The following is a 27,522-nucleotide window of genomic DNA, read 5'->3' as shown; positions in this document are numbered from 1 at the left end:
TATTGGATCAACCCTACGTTTATGGAAAACTTTTAAATAAGCAATGTTTTTAGTTCTAACACCTAACATATGCAGTCTTTAAAAATTCATCTCAATTGAATATCATGTCTTTTTATTTGAAACTATATAGTTTCTTGTGTATATTCACTTATCTATTTCCATTTGAACAAAAAGTTGAAGAAATTTTTTTCAAAATGCCATTGTGCTCCTGACTTCTGATAAATGGAACTGCTATAAAGTATGCACATGATTTAAGCTAAAGCAACTTCTCAAAGGGGGCTTCCCTGGTGGCTCAGCGGTAAAGAATCCGCCTGCAATGCAGGAGATACTGGTTCAGACCCTGGGTCAGGAAGACCCCAGGGAGAAGGAAATAGCAACCCATTCCAGTATTCTTGTCTGGAAAATCCCATGGACAGAGAACATGGGGTTGCAAAAGAGCTGGACACGTCTTAGCAACTAACCAAAAACTTCTCAAAGGAAGCTTGAAAATGGCTTACCGTATTGGGGAAAAAATTAAAATTCTAATATAAAAGAAAACAACTTTTAGAAAATAGATATAAAGCCAAAACGGAGCCCTCTTCTACCATAGTTTCATTAATTGTGACTTGTTAGATAGAATTCTATAGTCAAGATGAATTAAAAACATATGGCATAGTGAATGTTCAGCATCTTATGTTCCTCTATATAATGAAAAATAGAAAAGAAAAGCAGTGAAACAAAGTGACTGCTTAAAAATACTTCCAGTAAGATATCCTCAAATTTTATTTGACACTTTATCAGCAATTCAGTGCTCACTGTGCTTTTACTATCCCTTTCTGTCAATTCATTACTTGAAAATATGATGATACCTTGCTTTTTAGAAGACCTACTTGAACATTTAAAGTCAACTCTGAAAGTGAGTTTTATATAGAGAATGTCACTTTCCCCTTCCCCGCAGTGGGTTTACTTTACCTTTAGTTGGAGCACCAGGTCCATTCGATATTTACCAAGAGGGTTTATGTCATTTAGAATCAAAGCAATGATGATATCAATTCCATTAGATTCATGAGTAGCAATACATGTCTAGAAAACAAAGTATTTTTAAAATAAGTCTATTTACAACACAAGAGCACTAGAGGCCATGACATAAAATAACAGAATCACCTCAGCTTTTTGCCCTTTAAAATGCAATTAAGATTTAACTTTGAGATTAAGTCTAATATAAGTCAAAGATTTAATTTTATATATTCTTTTACATAGAGTCTATTATTTGATTAGTGTTAATTAAATGACTTGTATGAAGAACACAGAGAAAGACATTGTATGAAACAGGTATCTTTTCAGGCGAACCATTTTTGTAGAATTTCAAAAAACAATGGTTAAGTAAAACACTCGGTCTATAAATTTTTATATGTCCTTCATTAGAGAAATTCTTTAAATTTAGAATTTTAAGATCTGATCAATTTTAAGAGAATATTCCTATTTATAAAAACCTTAGGCCCAAGGTTGGTAAGTCAACTTTATCTGTAATGATGTGGCATCTTCATTTCTCTGCTATTTAATGCTAAATGAGTAACAATCTATGCTGTTGACTGTGCTGGGAATACGGTCACCTCCTGATATTTCAGACATCGTGTCAATTATGCTGGTTGAGAGAAAAGGTCAGCAGATTCCTTAAACTTAAGCAATTTATAGAGGAATCTGACTTGGGAAAAGTTTATAAAGTACCCTGAGAGATAAATGTCAGTATTTTGAAGGTTAGGGCCTACCGTGCTAGGACTCTGAATTTAATTCATTTTATACAACTCGAAAATTGGAAACTCATGGGTTGGAATTTGTGGAACTACATCTTACCATGCAGGACCCAGAGTCAAAGGGGTTTGAAAAATTGAAACCCAGGTAAGATAAACGAGGAAGAATAAAATCAAGGTAATTCTGAAAGGATTGTTATTTTTCAGGATGGGCTTCATTTCTCTTTTCACACAAGGAAATTTTTACTCCCCTGACACCAAGGAGAGGTATCTTCCGTTCATCTACATTTCCTGAGGTTCTTCTGATCATGACAATGGTTGCTTGACTTAGAGGAAATCAATTTGTGGATCATTTCTGAAATTTGCTAGCATTTTTCCTTCCTTCCACATATTTCCAGAGCACGAGGTTCACAGTAAGCTTATTTTTAGAGTATATGGGATTCATGCTGTATTATTATTAATTTCTGTTTTTAGCTAACTTGATTCAGTAACTTTCAAAACTTAGTTTCATTTTCTTAAAAAACCAAGAGTGGAAAATACATGCTTTCTATTATAGATTTACTTTATTTTAACCAACAACAAAATGAAGTCTTTGAATCTGCATATATTTCCTTAACTTAAAATCAATAGTTAGGTTTTCTTATATTATTGCCCTGGAAGAGTGAAATATAAGACAGAGCAAAATCCACAAACTCTTTCACCATATCACATGCATATTACAGGGCGTAAAGATCCCCATAACAAGCTACTTATGCCAATAATTGTCATGTTTTTGTTCTGCATACCTATGTATGTACATATATGTGTGTGTACTTTGCACATATATGTCATATAATATGCAATAGAAAAGCAATTACTTTTCAACATTTCTTTTCTGTATCAAGCACTGACATTTGGTCTCAGTGGCTTCTTTAAAATTTTTATCCAGAAATGTTTGTGATTTGAAAATTGTTCCTTCCAGGGTGGATCCATGCTTGTGATGGTAGCTCCATAACACCTGTGTGGATGCGGAGTCAATAAACTCCAGGCTGCCCTCCGCCCTTTACCAACCCAAGTATTCCATCTTCTACTCCCTCTCTGTGTCTGTGATATCCAAGAAAATGAAATCAGAGACAAACATTCTGGAAGAGGGAGTCGAAACTTTGCCCTGGAAAATGTTATGCAGTCAAAAGTGCACTGTTTAGACTCAACCACAAGTCCTGAGTTTTAAGAATGGCCCTACAACTTAAGAGATTCCATTACTCTGGGACCCTGAACATCACTTAATTTCTGAGTCACAATCTAGCTATAAGCAAAATGGGAGCAATATGACCTATTTGCTACATTTACTGTCAATATAAAGATGGTAATATACACAACCCACTGCAGTGGAGCCCAAGAAGCCAAAGGGAGCCAATGCCACAAATCCTGGAGAGACTGACTAAAGACGAAAACTGATCAATGATGAAAAAATATATTGTACTCTGATTTTTATCTGGGATGTTTTCATGGGAATTTCCTTTTACAGTGAAATTAAATTAAAATATGGCATAGTATTTGCTAGTCCATAATTCAGTCTTTGTATGCTTTGTTAGGAAAGTAAAAATATCTGGCAAAGTAAAAGAAAGATCTTTCAAATGCACACAAAGCTTGGCTCTTTCACCAAGTTGATCCTTTGGCTAACTGGTCGGAATAATTTTCATGAAGGACTGCTTTCAGTTACCTGATTTTCATGGCATGGACCTTGGCAATACTCAGTCAAGCTCTCCAGAGTCTGGTTGACCAGCACTACATTCTTCTCGTTGATGTAGAGACCCAAGAGTCCCAGGCCTCCTGTTGTACTTCCACAAATGCAATCCAAAAACTGAAGGGTCTCACAGACAAGGTTGTAATTGGTTTTGTTGTTTTGATTCCTCAGGAAGTGCTAAACAGAAAAAAAATATACCCAAGGCATTAAAAAAAAAAATCACCATGCTAAATGTTTTCAGTTTTCTCTCTATGGGTGTTTTTTCAACCCAAGAGGATCCCCATGGCAATGTGGAACGGACCTGCCCTTTATAACGAAGTATTCACATTTATTACATTTCTCTTGGGATTAAGAAAAGAGAGATATATTTTTCAAGCATCTATATTTATCAATACAGTTCATAAAAAACATTTCTCAATGTCATTATCTTAAAACTATATACAAAGGGCAAAAATAATTAAGCAGCAGGTAAGGAGAAAAGAAAAAGGAAACCAGAAGTTAATTAGGGAAAGAAGCAATTGAATAGTCAACCAAGCAATCCCTTATACATAGTGCAGCTTCAAATGATACAACCACTGCGAAGGGCAACTTGGAGGACCTGTCAATATTTTGAGTATCAGACAACTACAAAGAGACCCAGAGCACACCGCTTGTAACAGCCCCACTGAAAATCACACCATACCAATCACAGTGGGACCAATTTAACGAATAATTGTATATCCAAACACTGGAATACTTAGAAGCTGTAAGAATGAGGTACTTCAGGGGGCTTTCCTGGTGATTCAATCATTGGGAATCTTCCTTGCAGTGCAAGAGATGCAGGTTTGATTCCTGGTCAGGGAAGTAAGATCCCACATGCAGTGGAGTAACGAAGCCCGCATTGCCTGTATGCTCCAGAGCCTGCCCACCACAACTAAAAGATTTCTATGATACAGTGAAGATCCTGTGTGCAACTAAGCCTCAATGCAGCCAAATAAATAAACAACTACTTAAAGAAAAATGACGTACTTCAATATGTACTGACATAAATATAATTTAGTAATAGTTTAGTATAAACTTAGTAATAATTAATCTAGTAACTGTTGTTATTCAGTCACTAGGTCATGTCCAACTCTTTGAGACACCATGGACTACAAGTGGTGGGCTTCACTGCCTTCATCATCTTCCAGAGCTTGCTCAAACTCATGTCTGTTGAGTTGGTGATGCCATCCAACCATGTCATCCTCTGTCGTCCCCTTCTCCTGCCTTCAATCTTTCCCAGCACTGGGGTCTTTTCCAATGAGTTGGCTCTTCCCATCAGGTAGCCAAAGAACTATCATTTCAGCACCAGTCCTTCCCATGAATATTCAGGGTTGATTTTCTTTAGGATTGATTGTTTTGATTTCCTTGCTGTCCAAGGGACTCTCAAGAGTCTTCTCCAACACCACAGTGCAAAAGCATCAATTCTTTGGCACTCAGCTTTCTTTACGGTCCAACTCTCACATCCATACATGGCTACTGGAAAAACCATATCTTTGACTAGATGGACCTTTGTTAGCAAAGGGATGTCTCTGCTTTTTGGACCTTTGTTGGCAAAGGGATGTCTCTCCTTTTTAAGATACTCTCTAGGTTTGTCATAGCTTTTCTTCCAAGGTGAAAGCATCTTTTAATTTCATGGCTGCAGTCACTGTTCAGTGATTTTGGAGTCCAAGAAAATGAAGTATGTCACTGTTTCATTTTCCCCCCATCTATTTGCCATGAAATGATGAGACCCAATGCCATGATCTTACTTTTTTGAATGTTGAGTTTTAAGCCAGCTTTGTCACTCTCTTCTATCACTCTCATCAAGACGTTCTTTAGTTCCTCTTTGCTTTCTGCCATTAGTGTGGTATCATGTGCATATCTGAGGTAGTTGATATTTCTCCTGGCAATCTTGATTTCAGCTTGTGAGTTACCTAGCCCAGCATGTCACATGATGTGTTCTACATGTAAGTTAAATAAGTAGGGTGACAATATACAGCCTTGACGTATTCCTTTCCCAATTCTGAACCAATCTGTTGTCCCATGGAAGGTTCTATCTGTTGCTTCCTGACGTGCATGCAGGTTTCTCAGGAGGCAGGTAAAATGGTCTCATATTCCCACCTTTTAAACAATTTTCCACAGTTTGCTGTGATCCACAGTCAAAGGCTTTAGCGCAGTCAATAAAGCAGAAGTAGATGTTGTTTTTTTGGAATTCCCTTGCTTTTCCTATGATCTAACAGATGTTTGCAATTTGGTAAGGTAACTACTAAAGGGCTTCCCAGGTAACGCTAGTGGTAAAGAGTCCACCTGCCAATGCAGGAGACGCAAGAGACATGGGTTCAGTCCTTGGGTCAGGAAGATTCCCTGGAGGAGGAAATGTCACCCCACTCCAGTATTCTTGCTTGGAAAATTCCATGGGCAGAGGAGCCTGTTGGGCTACAGTCCATCGGGCCACAAAGAGTCAGATACAAGTTGGCAACTGAGCACACACACACGGGATTAACAAACACACACTACCATATATAAAATAGGGCTTCCCTGGTGGTTCAGGTGGTAAAGAATCTGCCTGAAATGTGGAAGACCCAGGTTTGATCCTTGGGTCAGGAAGATGCTCTGGAGAAGGGAATGGGTACCCTCTCCAGTATTCTTGCCTGGAGAATTCCATGGAAGACGAGCCTGCTGGGCAACAGTCCAAGGAGTCACAAAGAGTCGGACGTGACTGGGCAACTAACACTTTCACTTCCACATATAAAATAGATAAACATTAAGGATTTACTGTATAGCACTGGAAACTATACAATATCTTGTAATAATCTTTAATGGAAAATAATTTTTAAAGATGTGTGTGTATGTATATATATATATTAAAAAAACGGAATCATTTTGCTGTAGTCCTGATACTAACACAATATTGTAAATCAATTAAACTTCAAAAGCAAGAAAATCCTCTTCCATATTAATCTGTTTATAATAAAAACATATATAAACTGTCTATAATAGACATATATTAACTCTGTTTATAATAAAATATAAAGATACTCTGTATCCTCATTCAAGAAATATGAACTGAGCTGGCAATGATGAAGGCCCTCCAAGTCTTACAAAACCCTGAAAGGTACAGATGAAGCAAAACTGACCTTATTGAACAAATCTGAGAGTCCTAAGGTTAGATGATACCCACTGAGACTGAAGAGATGTGAGTTGAGGATGCAAAGAATGATACTGTAGGAATGCATAAAGGAATTTTCTTCTCATTTTTCTTCACCCAGATACCAAAATTTCTTCCCATTTCAGAAAAGCACTATTGTTCTTATTCTCTCTCCAAAACGACTTATTAGTTTTATCTGAATTTAATCACTAACATCATAGGCTGGATGCTCAGCTCTCACACAAAACAGAACAAGTACCTGCAGCTCCCGGTTATGATTCTCACAGAGTAACTGCAGAAACCTCAAAATCGGCTGCATGATGGCAATGGCAGGGCTCATTGTGACTTCCTCGGTGGACCTGTCCTCGGCATTTCCTGCTTCAGGTCCTGCACACATGATGTCTATTTCTGGATCCATTTCTCTTCTGTATACACAGTATGCTTTGGATGTGGCCGAAGAAGCTTCTGTTAACTGCCCTTTCATTCCCTCTTTTAAATGTAATGATGAATCCCTTACTGAAAATAAAGCAGTACTCTTATATTTATGAATTAACTTCCATTTGCTAATTAAAAAAAGACAGTTACCCAAATTCTCTAACAATTGGATTTCAAATCACCTGACAAGAGGTGCAACAACTTTTCCCAAAAGATTCTGAAAGAGCAACCAAAAAATTAAATATGCACTGGGATATTTTTTAAAAAAGATCTTAATGCTTAGTCCATTTTAGAAGGGCTCCTGTCTTTTTGATAAATATAAAATTAAGAGCTCCTAAATACAAGAAAGTGATAAAATAGTACAAAGTTCAAAATATTTATACAATTTGTTTTTACTCTCCTGATGACTTTGTTATTTCAAATTCCAAGAATCTTTCATAGAGTTTAGTGCTATAATTCTGGTTCTTACAGTTTACATTTCATGAGCATTCAGAAGGGATGGGTAGTTGTTTTTTACCAAGAATTTCACGATGAAATCAAATATTTTCATGTCACTAGTTGCTTTGCACTGATAATTCTTTGTTTGAGGCTGACCCCACAGAGCTGTTTGAAGGTCAATACCGTGACCACAATAATTCAAGGACAGTGTTCCATACACAGAGGCACAAGTGGCATAATTAGACTAAGGTAAGTGAGATGACAAGATAAATGAGCTCTAAAAATTGTGTTACCCTCTTTTCTCTTACTCATTCTCCCAAATACTCAATTAGTCCTTTACCTCTCATCCGTGGGCCAGATGTCATCAGTTCTGTGTCATCATCCCTTTTCTTGTTACCTAAGTCGATGGTGTTAACTGTCACTGTTGATCTTATCTCTTTCTGAGCAGCCTTCATTCGGTCGTAGAGAACTTTGAAGAATTTTTCTGATTTTTTTTGTTCATGTAACTGCTGGTAGAAGGAATACTGCAAGAAAACGTATTTTAAGACACCGACCCCCAAGGGTGTTTGAAATAAACATAAGCATTATGGATAAAAGCCCGTATTTAATGTGCTGCTCATGATTATTTCATAAACTGACAGCTTTACCAGTCTCCTATACTATTTACTGTGTCCTAATAATAGCTTATATTTGCTTAGTACTTTTCACTAAAATTCAACATAATTTTATGTTATTGAAGTCACCTTTAGAGATTATTTGTTTTAAAATCTCATAAGAACACTCTAAGAGTGGTATGCAAAGAGCTCTTTGATTTTTATATTATTACGAAGTCATGTTTTGTGCAGTACTATGTATTGAGGTCCTACTGTGTTCCAGGCCCCATGCTGTGAAGTGACAGAACACTCAGGAAAAATAGCTACAGATCCTGCCTTCACGACTCTGTAATCTAGATTGGAAAACCACCACTAATTCTGTGATCATCCTGGTAAATGTGAGCCTACAAAGTTATTTTTCTCTTTACCTAAATTATGTATATTTAATTTAGACTGGGTTACCATGGCAGCCTCACTCACAGGAACCCACTGATAAGTAGGCACTAAGTCCCTCGGGTATTTTATTAGCTACATTGCTTTGCACAGGATCTAGGACAAGCCCACCATAAAACGCATGAAGTGAACTCTTTCACAATCAATAACGATGTGGAAAGGATTCAACAGTCAAAGTATGATAAAAACACATCTCTGGAAATAACGAACCTTGAGATCATTTGCCCTAATCATTGTCTGCTTGGAGAAGTATCGAGAAGAGGTATGAGTTAGGAAACGTGATATGCTCTGGACAAGAAAATTTAAGTTATTAAGACTAAAACCACGGGACAGACACAACACAAAGAGAAATACAGTAAAAATAATTAATAAAGATAGTAATTCCAGTCACTGTACTGATATGAGAAGAGTTATATAAACTTGATAAGAGACAAGGGGAAGAAAACATCTGAAGAAATAATGACTTCCAGATCAAGTAGAATTGACTATAATCCAATAGAGTAGACAATTTTGGGGAGTTTGGTTCTTGCAGATACCCCTTCTGAAAGAGTGCCTGAAACCATGACTCACAGGTCCTGGGACCTGCAGGTGCGAGTCTGTCTAATGACATCAGGCCTGGAAATGGATACCTGTCTTGAAATTTCTACTGTGGGTGATGCACATTCTCAAAGCATTTTCATAAAGTCTTACAAGTCGGTTTCATACCTACAAGGGGGAAGCACTAGGCAGAGGGCTAGCAACAATTCAAGAAAGCAGGCCAAAAAGCCACAGTAACCATAGCAACCACAGTGAAACCATCAAGCTGGTCCTATTAATTCAGAGGATAAAGGCAGATTTCAGAGACCTCTGTGGTCCCATAAATTACTCTTATGCTTGAACCTTAATATTTTCAATATAATGGCATTAGAAAGCAGAAAGGGATTCCTATATATTAATGAAGAAGTTATAGAACATTGTGGTTCTATTAACACAAAGTTTTCTAATTTTTATTGTTCCTTGACATGTATTATCTCATTGATTCTTTCAGGACAACTGTGTGATGAACAGAACGTGCTTATTTCATTTTATATATCAATAAAATAAAGTTTGGTGAATGTAAATGACTTTCCCAATATTATATAACAGTAATAGAGATAGGATTTAAATCTAGATTCTCTGACTCTAAATCACTATATAAAATGACCCTTTAAGCTCAAAATAACAAATGATTTACATGGACTTTTAAAAACTAGAAAGGAAATCAATCCTGAATATTCACTGGAGGGACTGATGCTGAGGCTGAGGCTCCAATACTTTAGCCACCTTATGTGAAGAACTGACTCATTAGAAAAGACCCTGATGCTGGGAAAGATTGAGGGCAGGAGGAGAAGCGGGTAACAGAGGATGAGATAGTTGAATAGTATTTCCGACTCATGAGTTTGAAGCTTTGTGAGATGGTGAAGGACAGGGAAGCCTGGCATGCTGCAGTCCCTGGGGTCGCAAAGAATTAGACACAACTGAGTGACTGAACAAAAACAACAACAAAGCTGAACACTATGATTTTAATAAAGATAAATAGTATGCTTTTATAATATATATATAATCTCAAGAGCTAGCATAACAATTCAATCCCTCACAAAGGTACAGGTTTTGGTTAGGAAACCACCTCCATAAGCTTCAGAGTATAAGGGGAAACTCCTTGTTTTTTTTCAGGAGCCAAGGTGATAGATAAACAGTTCCATATAGTAGAGGAAGGACTTTCCCCCAAGAAGGATGGAGGGTGACTAGAAATGAGAGGGTAGAGAAGAGAAATGAAATGAGGACCCAGAGAGATGAAGTAATACTAGGGTGATCAGTCAGTGAAACTTCCCAGGAGTGAGTAGACAGAAGGATATTTTAGAAAGGACATTTTAAAATATTTATTATTTATTAGCTGCATCATATGGGGTCTTCTGTTGTGGCGTGCAGGCTTAGTTGCTTCGCAGCATGTAGGATCTTAGTTCAACCACCAGAAATCTCTGGTGGTTGCATGACCTCTGCATTGCAAGTTGGATTCTTAACCAGAGGACCACCAAGAAAGTCCTGAAAGGAGATGTTTATAGCAGTTAAGAGCACAGACACTGGAGCTTGTCTGCATGGGCTCCAATCCTAGCTTGATTTCTAACCAGCCATGTGAGCTTATGTGTATCTCAGATTCTTCTTTGGTAAGATGAGACAGGACTCAAGTTCCTGCACAGGTTGTTGTGAGGATAAATCAAGCTAATACACAGAAAGCACTAAGAAGAGTGCCCAGTATTTAGGAGGCATTAAGGAAAGTTTTGACCAACCTAGATAGCATATTCAAAAGCAGAGACATTACTTTGCCAACAAAGGTCCGTCTAGTCAAGGCTATGGTCTTTCCTGTGGTCATGTATGGATGTGAGAGTTGGACTGTGAAGAAGGCTGAACGCCAAAGAATTAATGCTTTTGAACTGTGGTGTTGGAGAAGACTCTTGAGAGTCCCTTGGACTGCAAGGAGATCCAACCAGTCCATTCTGAAGGAGATCAGCCCTGGGATTTCTTTGGAAGGAATGATGCTGAAGCTGAAACTCCAATACTTTGGCCACCTCATGCGAAGAGTTGACTCATTGGAAAAGACTCTGATGCTGGGAGGGATTGGGGGCAGGAGGAGAAGGGGACGACAGAGGATGAGATGGCTGGATGGCATCACTGACTCGATGGACGTGAGTCTGAGTGAACACTGGGAGTTGGTGATGGGCAGGGAGGCCTGGCGTGCTGCGATTCATGGGGTTGCAAAGAGTCGGACACAACTGAGCGACTGAACTGAACTGAACTGATTCTCATGGTTGCTATTATTAGTGTACAATTTGAAATTATAATTTAACCATCTTCTTTCTCCTCCCCTCAACCAATTTTTAATTAAGTACATTTAAACATATAAATTGATTTATGTAGCTAAGAGGGTAAAACTTAAGAAAGGGCATCAGATCCCTAATTCAGGACTACAGAAGCTGGGTGTCAAGACAATCCCTGAACTAAGTAAGCAAGACAACAGTGGCCAATGAGACAATTAGAATATAAATCCCCCTGGATTTTGACAGAAGTCTTGGGGAGGGTAAGCATTCCAGCTGACCTCGGTTAGACCTCTTAGGGGCAGGAGCACACAGTTGACATCTGGGTTACACAATAATGTAGATAAGCGAGAAATCTGGATAGTGTAAGGCTGGTAAACAAGACTGTCATAACCCATTTAAAAGATTTTCATAAACAAAAATCACCAAATTCTATTTCGTCAAGTATTTGTCAAATGGCTATAAGCTGTAGATACGAAGAACAAGACATGATCCCCTTACTTTAAAGAAGATGACATTTAACTGGAGAAACAGAATATCATATCGGTAACAACCAAGCAAAGCAGCACAGGAAAAATGCCAAGTGAGCATCCAAGAAGCAAATGTCATGGGAGCTCAGATAAAGAAGTGGTCCCAAAGGCCACAGCCAAATAGTGAAGACTTTGTGACTAGAAATGGACTTGGACCACTCATTCATAGGGATGTTCACTTCCGATTATTTACTGAATCCCTAGGCTGGGCCAGACGTGCTGCCAGAAACAAGGGATGTGACGATGGAAAACATGTGGTCTCAACCTCTAAGGATTCATAATTCACTAGACAGAGCCTGCTGTACTCATGAAGAGGCACACACACACACAAAAATGTAGAAATGCTACTGCAGATATCTGCAGGACACAGCAGAAGCATAGAGTCACTAGTGGACAGAAGGCTTCCCAGAGAAGTTCATGAGCTGAGTCCTCAAAGAGGAGAAAGTGACACGAGAAATGGCACAGCACATCTGAGGAGCTATAAAGAGCTTAGTACAGCTGGTGCACAAGAGAAAGGATGGAGGTGGGGAGAGATGGAGTAAGAACGGAGAGTTAGAAAACTTGAAGAGACTAGATCATGAAGGAGCATTTGCCTTTATAGAGGAAAGTGACTGACGTTAAGCAGGAGAATAATATGTGTTTTGGAAAGATATCTTTAGAAACAACATGATTTTTTTTTCATGCTTAATAAGACATGGTGTCTACTTGCCATGAATAGGGAAAATAGATTCTGGAATTTCCAATTAGTTGTTTGCCTTCCTGACCAAGGCAAACCTGGAAATACCTGGTTGGTGAGTGGCAGGGCTGGGAGGAGGAAGCCTGTTCCCTGGGAACACGTCCCAGCTCTCAGGATCACACAGTGAGCTCTGCCTTTAGGTGTGGGGAAGTTCAGGGGCAACTTGGCAGGAGTTTCTAAGTCACGTGTGCACCTTCGGGAAATAGTGGTGTGATCCTACATGAGGTGAGCATACTGCTCACTGGAGTGGAGCACTGAATAGATGAACGATGACTCTCAAGTCACCCCTCCTGAGCTGAATGAGTAAACAGAACAAGAAAAGAAGGAATGATTCTTCTCTCCCCACAACAGGGAAAGCTTCACCTACTCAGCGGCAGCAGGGTAACAAGCACCGGCAGATTTGGGGAAGGAGGAACAGAAGAGTTCTCAGTTTCTAAAAAAGTAACTGAGATGCATGGTGAATATTATCAGAACTTGTTTTAATGTCAAATACTGTATGAGGAATTTATATATATATTACCTCATTTAACAAATGCACTTAATTCCTTTTTTTACATATAATTCTTGGATAAGTCAAAATGTCCTTATCTGCTTAGTCAGCCTAAAATTTCCCTAAGCAAATGAGAATTTCTGGAATGTTCTGCTTCACTGAGTAATTTGCAAAGTTCTGCTTCCCAGGTGGTTCAGTGGTAAAGAACCCATCTGCCAATGCCAAGAGACTTGGGTTCAATCTCTGGATCAGGAAGATCCCCTGGAGAAGGAAAAGGCAACTCATGCCAGTATTCTTGCCTGACAACTCCCATGGACAGAGGAGTCTGGTAGGGTACAGTCCAGGGAGTTGCAGAAGAGTCTAACGAGACTTTGTGACTAAACAACAACAATGTACTTACTACAGCAAATCAAAACATTTATAAGGAAAATGTGATACAAAGTTGTTGTGGGATTTTTTTCTTTTTGAGATAGTCATGAGAAACTTCAAGAAAAATCATTACTTTCCAAGACAAAGAAGTAAGAAATACAAAATAACCAAATGTAACCAATGACAATGATTGTAAGCAGGTACCTGAGTTTGTGTGTTTCCTCCTTCCAGCAAGGCAATGCCAAGTAAGATGCCTTCTGAAAAAATTCTGTCATTTTTGGTATTCACTATAACATCGATGACAAGTTCAGATGCACCTTCTTTATCCAGGAGACACTGAATATCTGACATGGATATCCCCATCTTATCTGAATCTTGCCCAGAAAAGCTTCCTGTGATTAGGAAAAATAAATAAGTAAACCTTTGTTGAAAGGCTCAAATTTGTTTCATGAACCCAAAATCATACAAAAGGTTTTTAATGTGCTTTATACTTATTTTTCCAGTTTTATTGAGATATAATTGATATATAACATCATACAAGTTTAAGGTGCACAACATTAATAATTTGATAGATGTATATACTGCAAAATGATGACTACAATAAGATTAAATTCACCATCTCATAAAGTTAATTTGTATTCCTTGTGATGAGAACTTTTAGCACCTATTTTCTCAGCAACTTTCAAATATGCAATACAGTACTGTTACCAACGGTCATCATGTTGTATATTACAGTCCTAAGATTGCTTTATTTAACTGAAAGTTTGTTCCTTTTGACCACTTCCACTTAATTTCTCTACTCCCCACTCTCTGCATCCGGCAACCACAAATCTGATCTCTGTTTCGCTGAGTTTGGAGTTTTAGATCACGTGTATAACTGATTCTTGCACTTAGCATCATGCCCTGAGGCCCATCCTAGATGACACAAGTGGCAGGGTTTCCTCTTTGCTATGGCTGATGGTGCTTTTTAAATGAACCTTTTCATATTTGTGCTATTTTTAAGAAAAACACTAGAACAACACTGGCACACAGAGATGTTATTAGAATTTGAAAATAAAGGGAAAAATGATATCTTGCCTCCTCCTTGTGCAGTTTTGCAGTAGGTTCCAGAGAGGTGTCCATTTATAGAGACTCCGTAATCACCTTTAAAGTATCGATTCAGGAGGATTTTTCTTAATGTATTACCCTAATAATAAAAAGGATAAGAAAAATTTTATTGTTCCTTTTTCTAGTAAAAGGGAAGGTTATCAATACATTAAAATGCCACTTATAATGCATTTTATCGATGATGTTGAATATGGAAAAACTAATATTGTATAATATTTTCTAAGGCAAAAATCTGCCAATATTTCCCATGAAAATAACAAAAATGTTGCCTCTCCCAGAAATAAAGAATAAATATACAGTATTTTCAATAGAACAATACAGTCACAAACTCTATAAATTTAAAATTGCTTCAAAAGCTGAGGGTTCCAGTGTCGGTAAGAATATTCATGGTGTCTAAAGAAAACACGGGTTAATAAATAACCTAAGAATTGGAAAGGAAAAGCCTTCACTTAAATAGGCTCAGTAAAAAGAGCTAGACAAGTCCTAGGTATAGAGAAGGTGCTTAAAAAACTAAGCTTGAAAAAAAAATTAAGCTTGATAAGACAGAGTGAATTATATTTAAATTCTAAGAGCTTTATTCAGAAGACAGCGGGCAAAAGATAGTCTATCAAACACACAATTCAAAAATTCCTGCTTTCTACTGTTGATTGCTAATGAGGTTGACAGATAGTCATAAAGTAGTTGGTTGTTTGGATTTCCTCTTTCAGAAAGACTTTGTTTACCTGATTTTTTTCAGTTAGATTATTTCTTTCACTATCGACAAAAAGAAGTTCCTTATATATACTAACTTCTAGTCCTTTGTCAGTTATATATGTTGTACAGTCTTCTTGTTTATTACTCCTCTTTCACCACTTTTCTTTAACGAAAAGAGCTGTTTAATTTTAATGTAGGCACATTTATCAGTGTTTTCCACTAGTCTTGCGTTTTTGCGTTTTTGTTAGAAATTCTTTCCAACTGTGGTTCAGAAAGACATTTTCAAATATACTCTTTCAAAAGTTGAAAATTTTGCCTTTCACATTTAGATCTATACTCCAATTTGAATTGAATTTTGTGCCAGGTGAAAGGTAAGATCTTAATTTAATTTTTTCCATATTGACATCAATTGTTCCCACATAATTTACTGCAAAAATCATTTTTACCATTTATCATCAATAAACTTCTATCATATACCAAATTTTTCTGTCTTCAATTTTGTATAGATTACAAGAGATTTTTAAAATAGTATATTTTGCAATATAGTTGCTTGCATGAACAGAAGAAATATAGATAACTCCAAATCTTCCATTTTATTGGTTATGATTTGAATAGACAAGAGTACTTTTTAAAGTATCATGTAAGGTCTATAGATTTAAACTACTGACATTAACAGCACAACTGCAACGGTAAGGGCACTGTGGTCCAAAAGCTTATGCACTGGCTGCAGATCATGCAGCTAACAGGTGATAGACTAAGACCTGAACTCGACTCCTGACGGCAAAACGTGGCCATCGCCCCAGGCCAAGCCGCATGCCCGCTTCGCATGCCTCCCTTTCCTGCTGTGACACGTGACTCCACTGCACCTTCTCTCTCCCATGCTTTGGTTGTCCCTGTTTCTCCAGCCCTTCAGGCTTTGTCCTCAGTTCTCCAACTCTTGGCTCCCCACTCCCCATCAGCAACTTCTTCCAGCCGTTGCTTGTACAATCCCTTGGGCAGGTCTCACTGTCAAATGTGTCTCCTCCATCCTTGACCTGGTTCTCCAGAGCCTCTCCTTCTCTTTCCATCCACACTTCCTTATCTACAGCTGCAGGTTCTACTGGCAACTAAACTCAGCTTTTCACAATGGATTAATTCTTCTCTCTTCAATGTGTTTCTCTCTTAAGTGGAAGAAGTTCAACTGGTTTCAAGGCGATCACATCATTCTGATCTTTTACGCTCCAATGTCCCCCCAACTTGAAAATGATTTGTGAAAACCTATCCATTCTACTTTGTTCAACTGTTGGTTCCAAGAGTGTCTTCACAGATTATACTGTAACCCAACTGAACTCTGTGATGATTCCTCAACCACAGTTTTCTAGTCTTTCTCTTTGTTCATATCGTATTCTCAGTTTGAAAGCTCTTCTTTCGTCTTACTTATGGACATATCCTTGGAGGAGGACAGGGCAACCCACTCTAGTATTCTTGCCTGGAGAGTCCTGTGGACAGAGGAGCCTGGCAGGCCACAGTCCATGGAATCACAAAGTCAGACACAACTGAAGTGACTTATCACGCAGGCACGGACATATCCTATCTTCCCTCTTCACTCTACAAATATTCATTAAGAATCAACTGTATTTTAGGTACTATCTTAACTTTATAAGATATAACCCTCCTCTTAGACACAGGTGTAAAGAACAGACTTTTAGACTCAGTGGGAGAAGGAGAGTGTGGGATGATTTGAGAGAATAACATTGAAACATATGTATTACCATATGTAAAATAGATAACCAGTGACAGTTTGATGTATGATGCAGGGCACCCAAAGTCGGTGCTCTCTCTGTGACAACCCTGAGGGATAGAGTGGGGAGGGGGGTGGGAGGGGGATTCAGGATGGAGGGACACATGTATACCTATGGCCGATTCACACTGATGTATGGCAAAAACCATCAAAATACTGTAAAGTAATAATCCTCCAATTGAAATAAATGAAAAAATACAAATAATTTTTAAAAAATATAACCCTCCTCTCAAAGAATTTACAATAAGATCAGTTCCATATGAGAGGTCCATACTAAGACCTACGGAAGTGCTTAAGGGGGAATGGCTGACTCAGAAGAGGTTTCACATGGCAAACCTCCCCTGCTAACCCAGATGATCATCCCAGCAAAGCTGTCTTGTGCACAGTGTGGAACAAATGTCCTAAAGGTCACAGTGCCAAGAATTCCAACAGACACTCAGAGCATTACAGTGACTTTTATTTACTGACACTTAAAAATTTTAGAACACATCTAGTATTCCTCCCTATTTCATGCTTTCTTCATCTAAGATTTTTTCATATAGGGGTGCTATGAGTAAAGGTGATGACTAGTCTTAGAAGAGAAAGTGAGGTGTTAAGAGCTTATTCTACCAGTGAAGAGAACTCGACTCTCCCCTGTCAAACCAAAGTGGGGCACTTATAAAAGACACAAGAAACTAAAACTTCTCTTTTTATGTTGAAAAGAAAGCCTTTTGAGTTGAAATAACTTCATCTGGCCAAAGAATGATGCTTCCAAAAGGGTAGGAAAAACAAAATAAGACATTTTTTTGGAGTCAAATGGACTTTTTATCATGTATCTCATTACAGCAGAAGGAGATGCTACAAAAGACCTTTTTAGACCCATAAATTATAAGGTTCAAGTTGTAACCTGGGGAGAAAGATGTGAGAACACATTAACTGAAGTAATTTCTTTAAAGGGCAGCTCAGTTTGTCGTACTAATCATGATTCTCACCTCTACACATGAATGGATTGCTTCTCACTCAAACTCTGTAACATACAGTTGGCCTAGCTGTAATAAATAAAACTGACAAAAGTGAAAACACAGGACTGTTTTTCTTTTTTTATTGTATGGCTATTAATTAATTATTTTTTTGGCTGTGGCAGGCAGGATCTTAGTTCCCCAAACAGGGATCAAAGGTGCTCCCTGGCAGATGAAGTGCAGAGTTTTAACCACTGACTGCCAGGGAAGCCCTAGGACTGTTATTCTTGATATGGCACAAGTCACGGTCACCTCCTGGAAGAGAAACTGTTGTGAATGAAGCCCCAGGTCTACATGAATGAGCTTCCATTTTATTCTCTGTAAGAGTATTTTAACCCCATTACTCCAAGAACTCAACCAAGAGATAGAGAAACAATAGTTTTTTAAAGAAGAACTAGAGTGATCACGGTGGTGTGATCACTCACCTAGAGCCAGACATCCTGGAATGTGAAGTCAAGTGGGCCTTAGGAAGCATAACTACGAACAAAGCTAGTGGAGGTGATGGAATTCCAGTTGAGCTATTTCAAATCCTAAAAGATGATGCTGTGAAAGTGATATACTCAAAATGCCAGCAAATTTGGAAAACTCAGCAGTGGCCACAGGACTGGAAAAGGTCAGTTTTCATTCCAATCCCAAAGAAAGGCTATGCCAAAGAATGCTCAGACTCCTGCACAGTTGCACTCATTTCACACCCTAGTAAAGTAATGCTCAAAATTCTCCAAGCCAGGCTTCAGCAATATGTGAACTGTGAACTTCCAGATGTTCAAGCTGGTTTTAGAAAAGGCAGAGGAACCAGAGATCAAATTGCCAACATCTGCTGGATCATTGAAGAAGCAAGAGAGTTCCAGAAAAACATCAATTTCTGCTTTATTGACTATGCCAAAGCCTTTGACTATGTGGTTCACAGTAAACTGTGGAAAACTCTGAAAGAGATGGGAATACCAGATCACCTGACCTGCCTCTAGAGAAACCTGTATGGAGGTCAGGAAGCAACAGTTAGAACTGGACATGGAACAACAGACTGGTTCCAAATAGGAAAAGGAGTTCATCAAGGCTGTATATTATCACCCTGCTTATTTAACTTACATGCAGAGTACATCATGAGAAATGCTGGGCTGGAGGAAGCACAAGCTGGAATCAAGATGGCCAGGAGAAATATCAATAACCTCAAATATGCAGATGACACCACCCTTATGGCAGAAAGTGAGGAAGAACTAAAGAGCCTCTTGACGAAAGTGAAAGAGGAGAGTGAAAAAGTTGGCTTAAAGCTCAACACTCAGAAAACGAAGATCATGGCATCTGGTCCCATCACTTCATGGCAAATAGATGGGGAAACAGTGAAAACAGTGGCTGACTATTTTGGGGGACTCCAAAATCACTGTAGATGGTGACTGCTGCCATCAAATTAAAAGACACTCCTTGGAAGGAAAGTTATGACCAACCTAGACAACATATTTAAAAACAGAGATATTACTTTATTAACAAAGGTCCACCTAGTCAAGGCTATGGTTTTTCCAGTGGTCACGTATGGATGTAAGAGTTGGACTGTGAAGAAGGCTGAGCACCAAAGAATTGATGCTTTTGAACTGTGGTGTTGGAGAAGACTCTTGAGGGTCCCTTGGACTGCAAGGAGATCCAACCGGTCCATACTGAAGGAGATCAGCCCTGGGATTTCTTTGGAAGGAATGATGCTAAAGCTGAAACTCCAGTACTCTGGCCACCTGATGCAAAGAGCTGATTCATTTGGAAAGACCCTGATGTTGGGAAAGACTGAAGGCAGGAAGAGAAGGGGATGACAGAGGATGAGATGGTTAGCGGGCATCACCGACTCAATGGACGTGAGTCTGAGTGAACTCTGGGAGTTGGTGATGGACAGGGAGGCCTGGCATGCTGCAATTCATGGGGTCGCAAGAGTCGGACACGACTGAGTGACTGAACTGAACTAAGAAAGCTACATTTTACTCTCAGTTTTAAAAAATGCCCTTTATGTTGCTAGAAGAAGGAAGCTATTCAAAACCAATCAGAGAGCGGAAGAGTTTCATGGCAGATTAAAATATGCACCCTACCTGTCATTATTTCTAAATTATTTTCAGGCAGATAAAATGAAATTGCAGGTACTTACCAGATTCATAAACATCAAAATCCAATGAGCCACACTTTTGTTAACTAATTCCAGTCAAGTTAGAAGCATATGTTTTCTAACTATGTGAATTCAAAATGCCACAGAAAGGGGACATGGCTCCCTATATTTCTACTCTGGAGCCACACCGTCCGTGCTTCAGTCCCCTCTATGCCACATACTAATGGTATGTTTTAAGCAAGTTACTTCACTATACTATCCAGCACTCAGTCCTACAACTATCAAATGAAATGATCATAACACCCTTCAGGGGGCTTCTGCGATGTGGAAAATATGTAAAGTACTTAGAACAGTTTCCAGAACATAGTAAGTGCTCTGTAAGTTGTGTATAATTGATGCTGTCGCTGGTATTAATACCAGATCACAGAACAGTTTACAAATGACAAGGTGATTTTGTACATAGTCTCTCACTGTATACCAAACCATCCCATATACTAAGAAAATGGCAAAAATAATAAATGGTAAACTAAGTGAAAATCCTCATTCATCCACTATTAGTCAATCCTTGAAATTACATACCTGTGAGCTAATCTGCACATTACTTTGCCATTTAAAATGGACCTCCCAACTTGAACTAAATGGAAAAAATTCTATACTGGTTCCAATTCCACAGTTTTCAAAAAAAGCAAACCTTGGAACTAAACAGGGCTTCCCAGGTGACGCTTGTGGTAAATAACCCACCTGCCAATGTAGGTAGACGTAACAGACATGGATTCGATCCCTGAGTGGGGATGATCCCCTGAAAGAGGGCACAGCCACCCACTCCCGTATTCTGCCTAGAGAATCACATGGACAGAGGAACCTCACAAGCTAAGGTCCATAAGGTCACACAGAGTCAGACATGACTGAAGTGATTTAGCACGCACGCATGGGGCTAAACATGAATGAAGGATAGGCAGAGATGGAACAGGATTCTGTTTGTCTTAACTACCCTCATTTAAGACGGGAAAACTTCAGATATCGCTACATCACAAGTTTAGCAGACGACAGACATTTCTGTTGTCCAGTACTGAGTTCTGACTTGAAGGATGGGAGGCAAGTATTTCGCCTCAAACCTGTCTTGGGGCATTCTTGGTGGCCTTACAGTGTTGACAGCTTGGAGGCAAGTCATTTCCACATATTCCTTTAACTCAAAGTAACTGTAGAATCAAGGTCAGAAATTATGGTGCCAGGATTATAAATAATAGTCTCAGAGCTATAATTGCCACAGCAGAAATTTGGGAAAGAACTAAAAGCATATTTTGAAAAGCATCCTAAAACTGAGAAGCTCAACTTCTGTACTTGCTCTTCAGCTTCCAAAATGAATTCCTGACTGAGCTCGCCATGGAAGGTGTCTTTATTGGGTTAGGCCAAGTAGCAAGGAATGTCCTTCCCTCTCTTTTCAATATCAGAGTCAATTCCAGGCCACAAGACACAGTTTTTAGCCAATGCCTTCATGTGAACACATCCCAGATGTGCTAAAGATAATGTAGCCAACATAACTAACAACCACCTTCTGAAATTGCAACAAAACATCTCCATAAAAAGAGAAGCCACAAGTTTGTGAAAATCTGAGAGGATGGGTTTTGCCCCGCCACTTCCTGTTGCATCAACTCTAATGGATCAAAAACTAAGAAGCTTAGAAATGACTGCTTTTCACAGATAGAAAGGATACCAAGTATGTATTAGTCTTAAAAAAGGACTAAAGATTTTCTTTGATTTTCAAGGAAGCCCAGCACTGTCTCATTAGGAGTTAGAAGCATTCGGAGTGAAGGGTTCAAGGATGTGATATTTGAGGGACCAAATCCACATTTGTTCCCATTTCCTTGGAAAAATCAGACACTGAAGTAACATTTTTCTACTGTGTGTAGTATCCTTAACATACCATCAAAATATGCCCCACAACCAGAATCCTAGAAAACTAAGTCCTCAAGTAGAAATTTAAAAAGCAATGAAAATTGCAAACTAAAGATGCTTAATTTATGGTTTCTCCTCCAGGACTAACAATTAGCTTCTAATCAGCTTGGATAAGATCTACAAGAAAGTGATTGTATGTTTCTGTACCCTCTGCATAGTTTTATTTTAACATTAAACTCGGTATTAGTCTAACTGGTGCTCTCCTAACCTTTCTGTTTAATGATAGTCTCTCTGATTAGATAGTTTTCCTCATTTGAATTCCAAGAGGTTAAAAGGCATATTTCTAATTTCAAATAAATTATTGCAACAGCTGTATCCTAATGGAATTACATTAAATGTGGCATTATAATCAACTACATCTTCAAGGAACTCCTTTGGGAAAATGTGGGCAAACTCCTATAATCTAGTTGTCTGATGGTTTAAATTTCTGGGTCACTGACTCCAAGGAATGTAAGCCAGTTCTTTCCCCTGATAATTTCCCCCCACTTTCTTAAGATAAGAAATACAAACTTCAACAGGAATAGTTATTATATACATTCACAGATACTCTTTATCAACATGATGACACAATCATGATAACCTTGAAAACATACTGATGTTTCAATAAATCTAGTAAAGGAGGTTATGAAAAATAAAAGAATGTAGAAAAATTTTAAAACCAATTATTCATACACCAGAATGACAGTCTATTTCCATCTCCTTTCTTCCCTTTTTTACTCCTTGTTAAGACATATTGTATTTCTACCATGTGTCAGGCACTAGGAAAGGGGCTGTGAAGAGCAATTCGGCAGCATATGCTAAAATAATTTTCAATATGTACAGCTGAAACACATGGCACTGTTTTTCAAAATAAATGTCACCAGACCATTTGATTCCTTTGTGAAATTTGAACATTTAAACAGTAAAGGATGATATTTAAACATTTAATGATGATACTGGAGGTAAGAGTGGCAAGTCATCATTCTGGGTTTATCATCTATCAACTGGCTCTAGAAAAACAAGGTTGCTAAGAACAGTGTTTTAGAGAATGAGTTTGTGCCCCATAACTAGTGAGAAGTAAAGGAAACTATTTATCTTCTCTGAGGTTTAATAAAAGCCTCTCAGTATTTGGTTTCCAGGAAGTACACAGACTGACATGAAACTCAACAGCATCGTACACCTCCTCACCCATTTTAATACAGGGTCTGTTTAAATTCTAAGGGTTGAGAACTTTTTCAACCCTTCACTCACAGTACTGAAAATGGATCTTTCTGCTTATAATGGTTCACTTTTCTGGGTAAGAAGTGTTCTTCTCATCTCCAGAACATAAAGAGCTGAGAGAAGAATAAATAAGCAAGTGACAAGCAGAGGAGCCTTAGATACCATTTCCCTATTGAAGCAAAACTCCTAGATTCACACATCATAAATCACTACCTCATAAAATTACACTCAAATGGCAGTGCATACAACCACTGAAGTTAAGCCCACAATCCCCTGGTAAAGAGTGCAGAAACTACCTGTTACTGAGAAAACGGAATCAATACGCTGCCGATGCAAGCATGAGCACTCACAGTGAAGACCGGGAAAAATGGAATTTCTTATGGTTAATTTCAAAGCTCCTGTAAAAGCTTTGTATACCTGAAGGATGACATGGCCAAGTATAGATCAATAAAGATTCAGCCTATGGAGGTCTCAGAGAACACAAGAGAACAAAGCAAGATGGGAGAGGAGATGGAAATAATTGAGAGACTTGAACTTGATCTGAACATGAAGTACAAGTGAAGAGTTTCCCTCTTGGACAATGGGAAGAATCATATCTGTTTTAGATCCTCCAGTGCTGTGATTCCTCTCATATTTCCACAATCACTTGGTAAAGATTGTTACATAGGTACAACTTTGTAAGATGGAGTACCAAGTGGTAAGGAACAATACACAAGTTATTGAAAATCAACCTCTATCTCACACAATCCACAAAAAATCAATTTCAGGTGGATTCAAGATTTAAATGTGAATGAAAAAACTATAACACTTAACACTTTCAGAGGTCTATGTAGGAGAAAGTATATTTATGAAAAAGGGGTAGGAGAGGACTTCTTAAACAAGAACCAAAATCTGCAAACTATAAAAGACTACAGTAAAATTAAGAGCTTCCATTTATTAAAAGACATCATTAAAACCACTCAGAAAAGATAATTTATATATATATATAATATTTAAAGAATTCTTGCACACTAGGAAAAAAGCAAAAACCATCCAAAAGAAAATAAAAAACTCAAACAGGCACATTATAGAAGACAGAAGCTAAATAGCCCCCCAAAAAGCATACACAAATAAACAACCAACCTCACAAGGAATTAGAGAAATGAAAATTTAAACTGCAATAAGAGACTTCTCATTCACAAGACTGGCAAAATTTTAAAATTCTTTCAACATCAACTGTCTACAAAGATGTGAGCAAAAAGAACACTGGGAGTTGAGCAATTGGTGTAGCTACTTAGAAAAATAATTTGGTATTTTCAGTGAAGCTAATGATGTACAGATGAAAAACAATAACAACAAAAAACAAAACAAAGCAAAACAAAAAGAGAAAAGAGAGACAGGAAAGACCAGCATGTTCCAGCCCTATCCTCACCTTCCTGTTTCTATGGATATTATGTTGTCAATGAAGTTGGTGAGTTGCAAGCTGTGATCTACCTATCTACATCCAAGAGGGTTTGGCTCACTGGGCAGTGAGAGGGGCACAGAACTTGGCAGAGTTGTTGAGGGAACAAGATGGTAGAAGAACCAACCCCTTCAGAGAAAAAGAGAGAGAGAATCCTCACCCCTTTCCCCAAAAATACTGGAATGGAATTGGCCTTAAAAGGGAAGGAGAAAACTACCACTTGCATTACTTACCAATCAGTGCAAATACTTTGACAAAAGAAGTATGAAGGCAACGTTTTATAAGTTCAGAATATATTTATAAGTTCCTTAGATTGATGGAGTCAGTGGAATGAAGAGGAGCTCTACAAAGCCACAATGTCAAGGTAAGCTCTTAAAAATTAAAAGAGATATCTATCAACACACAGTCTAACACATAATAATGAAATTTAGAAAGTGCTCAGCATTGGAAAGCTGGACACTTACTGAAAATGATAATGTTGTGGAAACCAACATAATTAGTTTGGATCTGGGTTCTGCCACTGGCTTTGTGATCTCAAGAATTTTATTTTCCTGGCCCTGGACTCAGTTTCCCCATCTCTGAATAATAATATCTATGCTGCAGGGCTATTTTAAGGATTAAAGATTGTATATGGAAAGCGTATGTTCTTAGCCCATGCTGCTGCTGCTGCTAAGTCACTTCAGTCGTGTCCGACTCTGTGCGACCCCATAGACGACAGCCCACCAGGCTCCCCCATCTCTGGGATTCTCCAGCCAAGTGCTAAATAGACAGTTATTATAATATTGTGTTTAACATTAAAAAATAAGCTTCAATTGAGAAAGATTTGCACAAATAGCATATAAGGCGATGGCACCCCACTCCAGTACTCTTGCCTGGAAAATCCCAGGGACGGAGGAGCCTGGTAGGCTGCAGTCCATGAGGTCGCAAAGAGTCAGACCCGACTGAGCGACTTCACTTTCACTTTTCACTTTCATGCATTGGAGAAGGAAATGGCAACCCACTCCAGTGTTCTTGCCTGGAGAATCCCAGGGACGGGGGAGCCTGGTGAGCTGCCGTCTATAGGGTCACACAGAGTCGGACACGACTGAAGTGACTTAGCAGCAGCAGCAGCAGCTCCACAAAGATACCCACAGTTTTAACTGCTGACCTAAGTATCCAGCTCCAACTTTCTATAAATGTTTAAGAGAAGGCAAATGAAAAACAGCATTCATTTTGTAGAAGATCACTTTGAAGCCCACTTGATCAGTGTGTTACGGTTTCATGAAACAATACATTAACATGCATAAGTTTCAAGTGTCCCTAGTGCATGTACAAAGCAGAACTCTTCCAAAAGCCAGCGGTCTAATGTCCCATTAGGGAAAAAAAAAGAACAGTATTTCATCCTCGTATTTGTTTTTAACATAAGAAATGTAAGAAAAATATTTTAAACATAAAATTATCATTTTGATATATGGCAAAACCAATACAAGATGCTCAACATCACTCATTATCAGAGAAATGCAAATCAAAACCACTATGAGGTACCATTTCACGCCAGTCAGAATGGCTGCGATCCAAAAGTCTACAAGCAATAAATGCTGGAGAGGGTGTGGAGAAAAGGGAACCCTCTTACACTGTTGGTGGGAATGCAAACTAGTACAGCCACTATGGAGAACAGTGTGGAGATTCCTTCAAAAACTGGAAATAGAACTGCCTTATGATCCAGCAATCCCACTGCTGGGCATACACACTGAGGAAACCAGAAGGGAAAGAGACACGTGTACCCCAATGTTCATCGCAGCACTGTTTATAATAGCCAGGACATGGAAGCAACCTAGATGCCCATCAGCAGATGAATGGATAAGAAAGCTGTGGTACATATACACAGTGGAGTATTACTCAGCCATTAAAAAGAAAACATTTGAATCAGTTCTAATGAGGTGGATGAAACTGGAGCCTATTATACAGAGTGAAGTAAGCCAGAAGGAAAAACACCAATACAGTATACTAACACATATATATGGAATTTAGAAAGATGGTAACAATAACCCTGTGTACGAGACAGCAAAAGAGACACTGATGTATAGAACAGTCTTATGGACTCTATGGGAGAGGGAGAGGGTGGGAAGATTTGGGAGAATGGCATTGAAACATGTAAAATATCATGTATGAAATGAGATGCCAGTCCAGGTTCTATGCACGATACTGGATGCTTGGGGCTAGTGCACTGGGACGACCCAGAGGGATGGTATAGGGAGGGAGGAGGGAGGAGGGTTCAGGATGGGGAACACATGTATACCTGTGGCGAATTCATTTTGATATTTGGCAAAACTAATACAATTGTGTAAAGTTTAAAAATAAAATAAAATTAAAAAATTAAATTAAATTAAAAAAAAATTATCACACAATGTCCATTAGGAAAGACTGCTTGCTAACTAGTCTCCCCACATGCACTTGGTGCCCCTGTAATTTATTCTCTGATATTCAGAGGGCTGTGAAACAACAGAGGGCTATAGTGAATATACACGAACACATAAAAATGCCTACAAATTAATGAGAAAAGATCTCATAAAAAGTGACAAAGAATTGAACTGGCATTTCATGTAAGAAAATACATATGGCCAATAAGCATGAAAAAATGCTCACCTTTATTAGTAATTAGGGAATATAAACTAAGTCTGTGTTGAAAAAGAATACATATATACATATACATGTGTATATATATATATATATATATGAATCACTGTTCTGCACGCCTGGAACTAACACAGCATTTTAAATCAGTTATACTTTATTTAAAAAGAGAAAT

General features: G+C 38.4%; 1 protein-coding gene across 2 annotated transcripts in view; it reads right to left on the bottom strand.

Annotated features, from left to right (window-relative positions):
* Positions 1–27,522, bottom strand: part of ITPR2 (inositol 1,4,5-trisphosphate receptor type 2) — a 593,100-nt gene that overhangs the window by 176,208 nt on the left and 389,370 nt on the right. For both annotated transcript variants that reach the window (XM_070788589.1, XM_070788588.1), the window contains exons 38-43: positions 14,557–14,665; positions 13,684–13,871; positions 7,818–8,001; positions 6,864–7,120; positions 3,433–3,633; positions 952–1,062 (exon numbers count right to left, since the gene is read on the bottom strand). In XM_070788589.1, coding sequence (XP_070644690.1) covers positions 952–1,062; positions 3,433–3,633; positions 6,864–7,120; positions 7,818–8,001; positions 13,684–13,871; positions 14,557–14,665 — 1,050 coding nt within the window. The remainder of the gene's footprint in view (positions 1–951; positions 1,063–3,432; positions 3,634–6,863; positions 7,121–7,817; positions 8,002–13,683; positions 13,872–14,556; positions 14,666–27,522) is intronic.

The sequence above is a fragment of the Bos indicus genome, chromosome 5, assembly GCF_029378745.1.
Source record: "Bos indicus isolate NIAB-ARS_2022 breed Sahiwal x Tharparkar chromosome 5, NIAB-ARS_B.indTharparkar_mat_pri_1.0, whole genome shotgun sequence".
Classification (NCBI taxonomy): domain Eukaryota; kingdom Metazoa; phylum Chordata; class Mammalia; order Artiodactyla; family Bovidae; genus Bos; species Bos indicus.
This window is presented reverse-complemented; position numbering and strand designations above follow the sequence as displayed.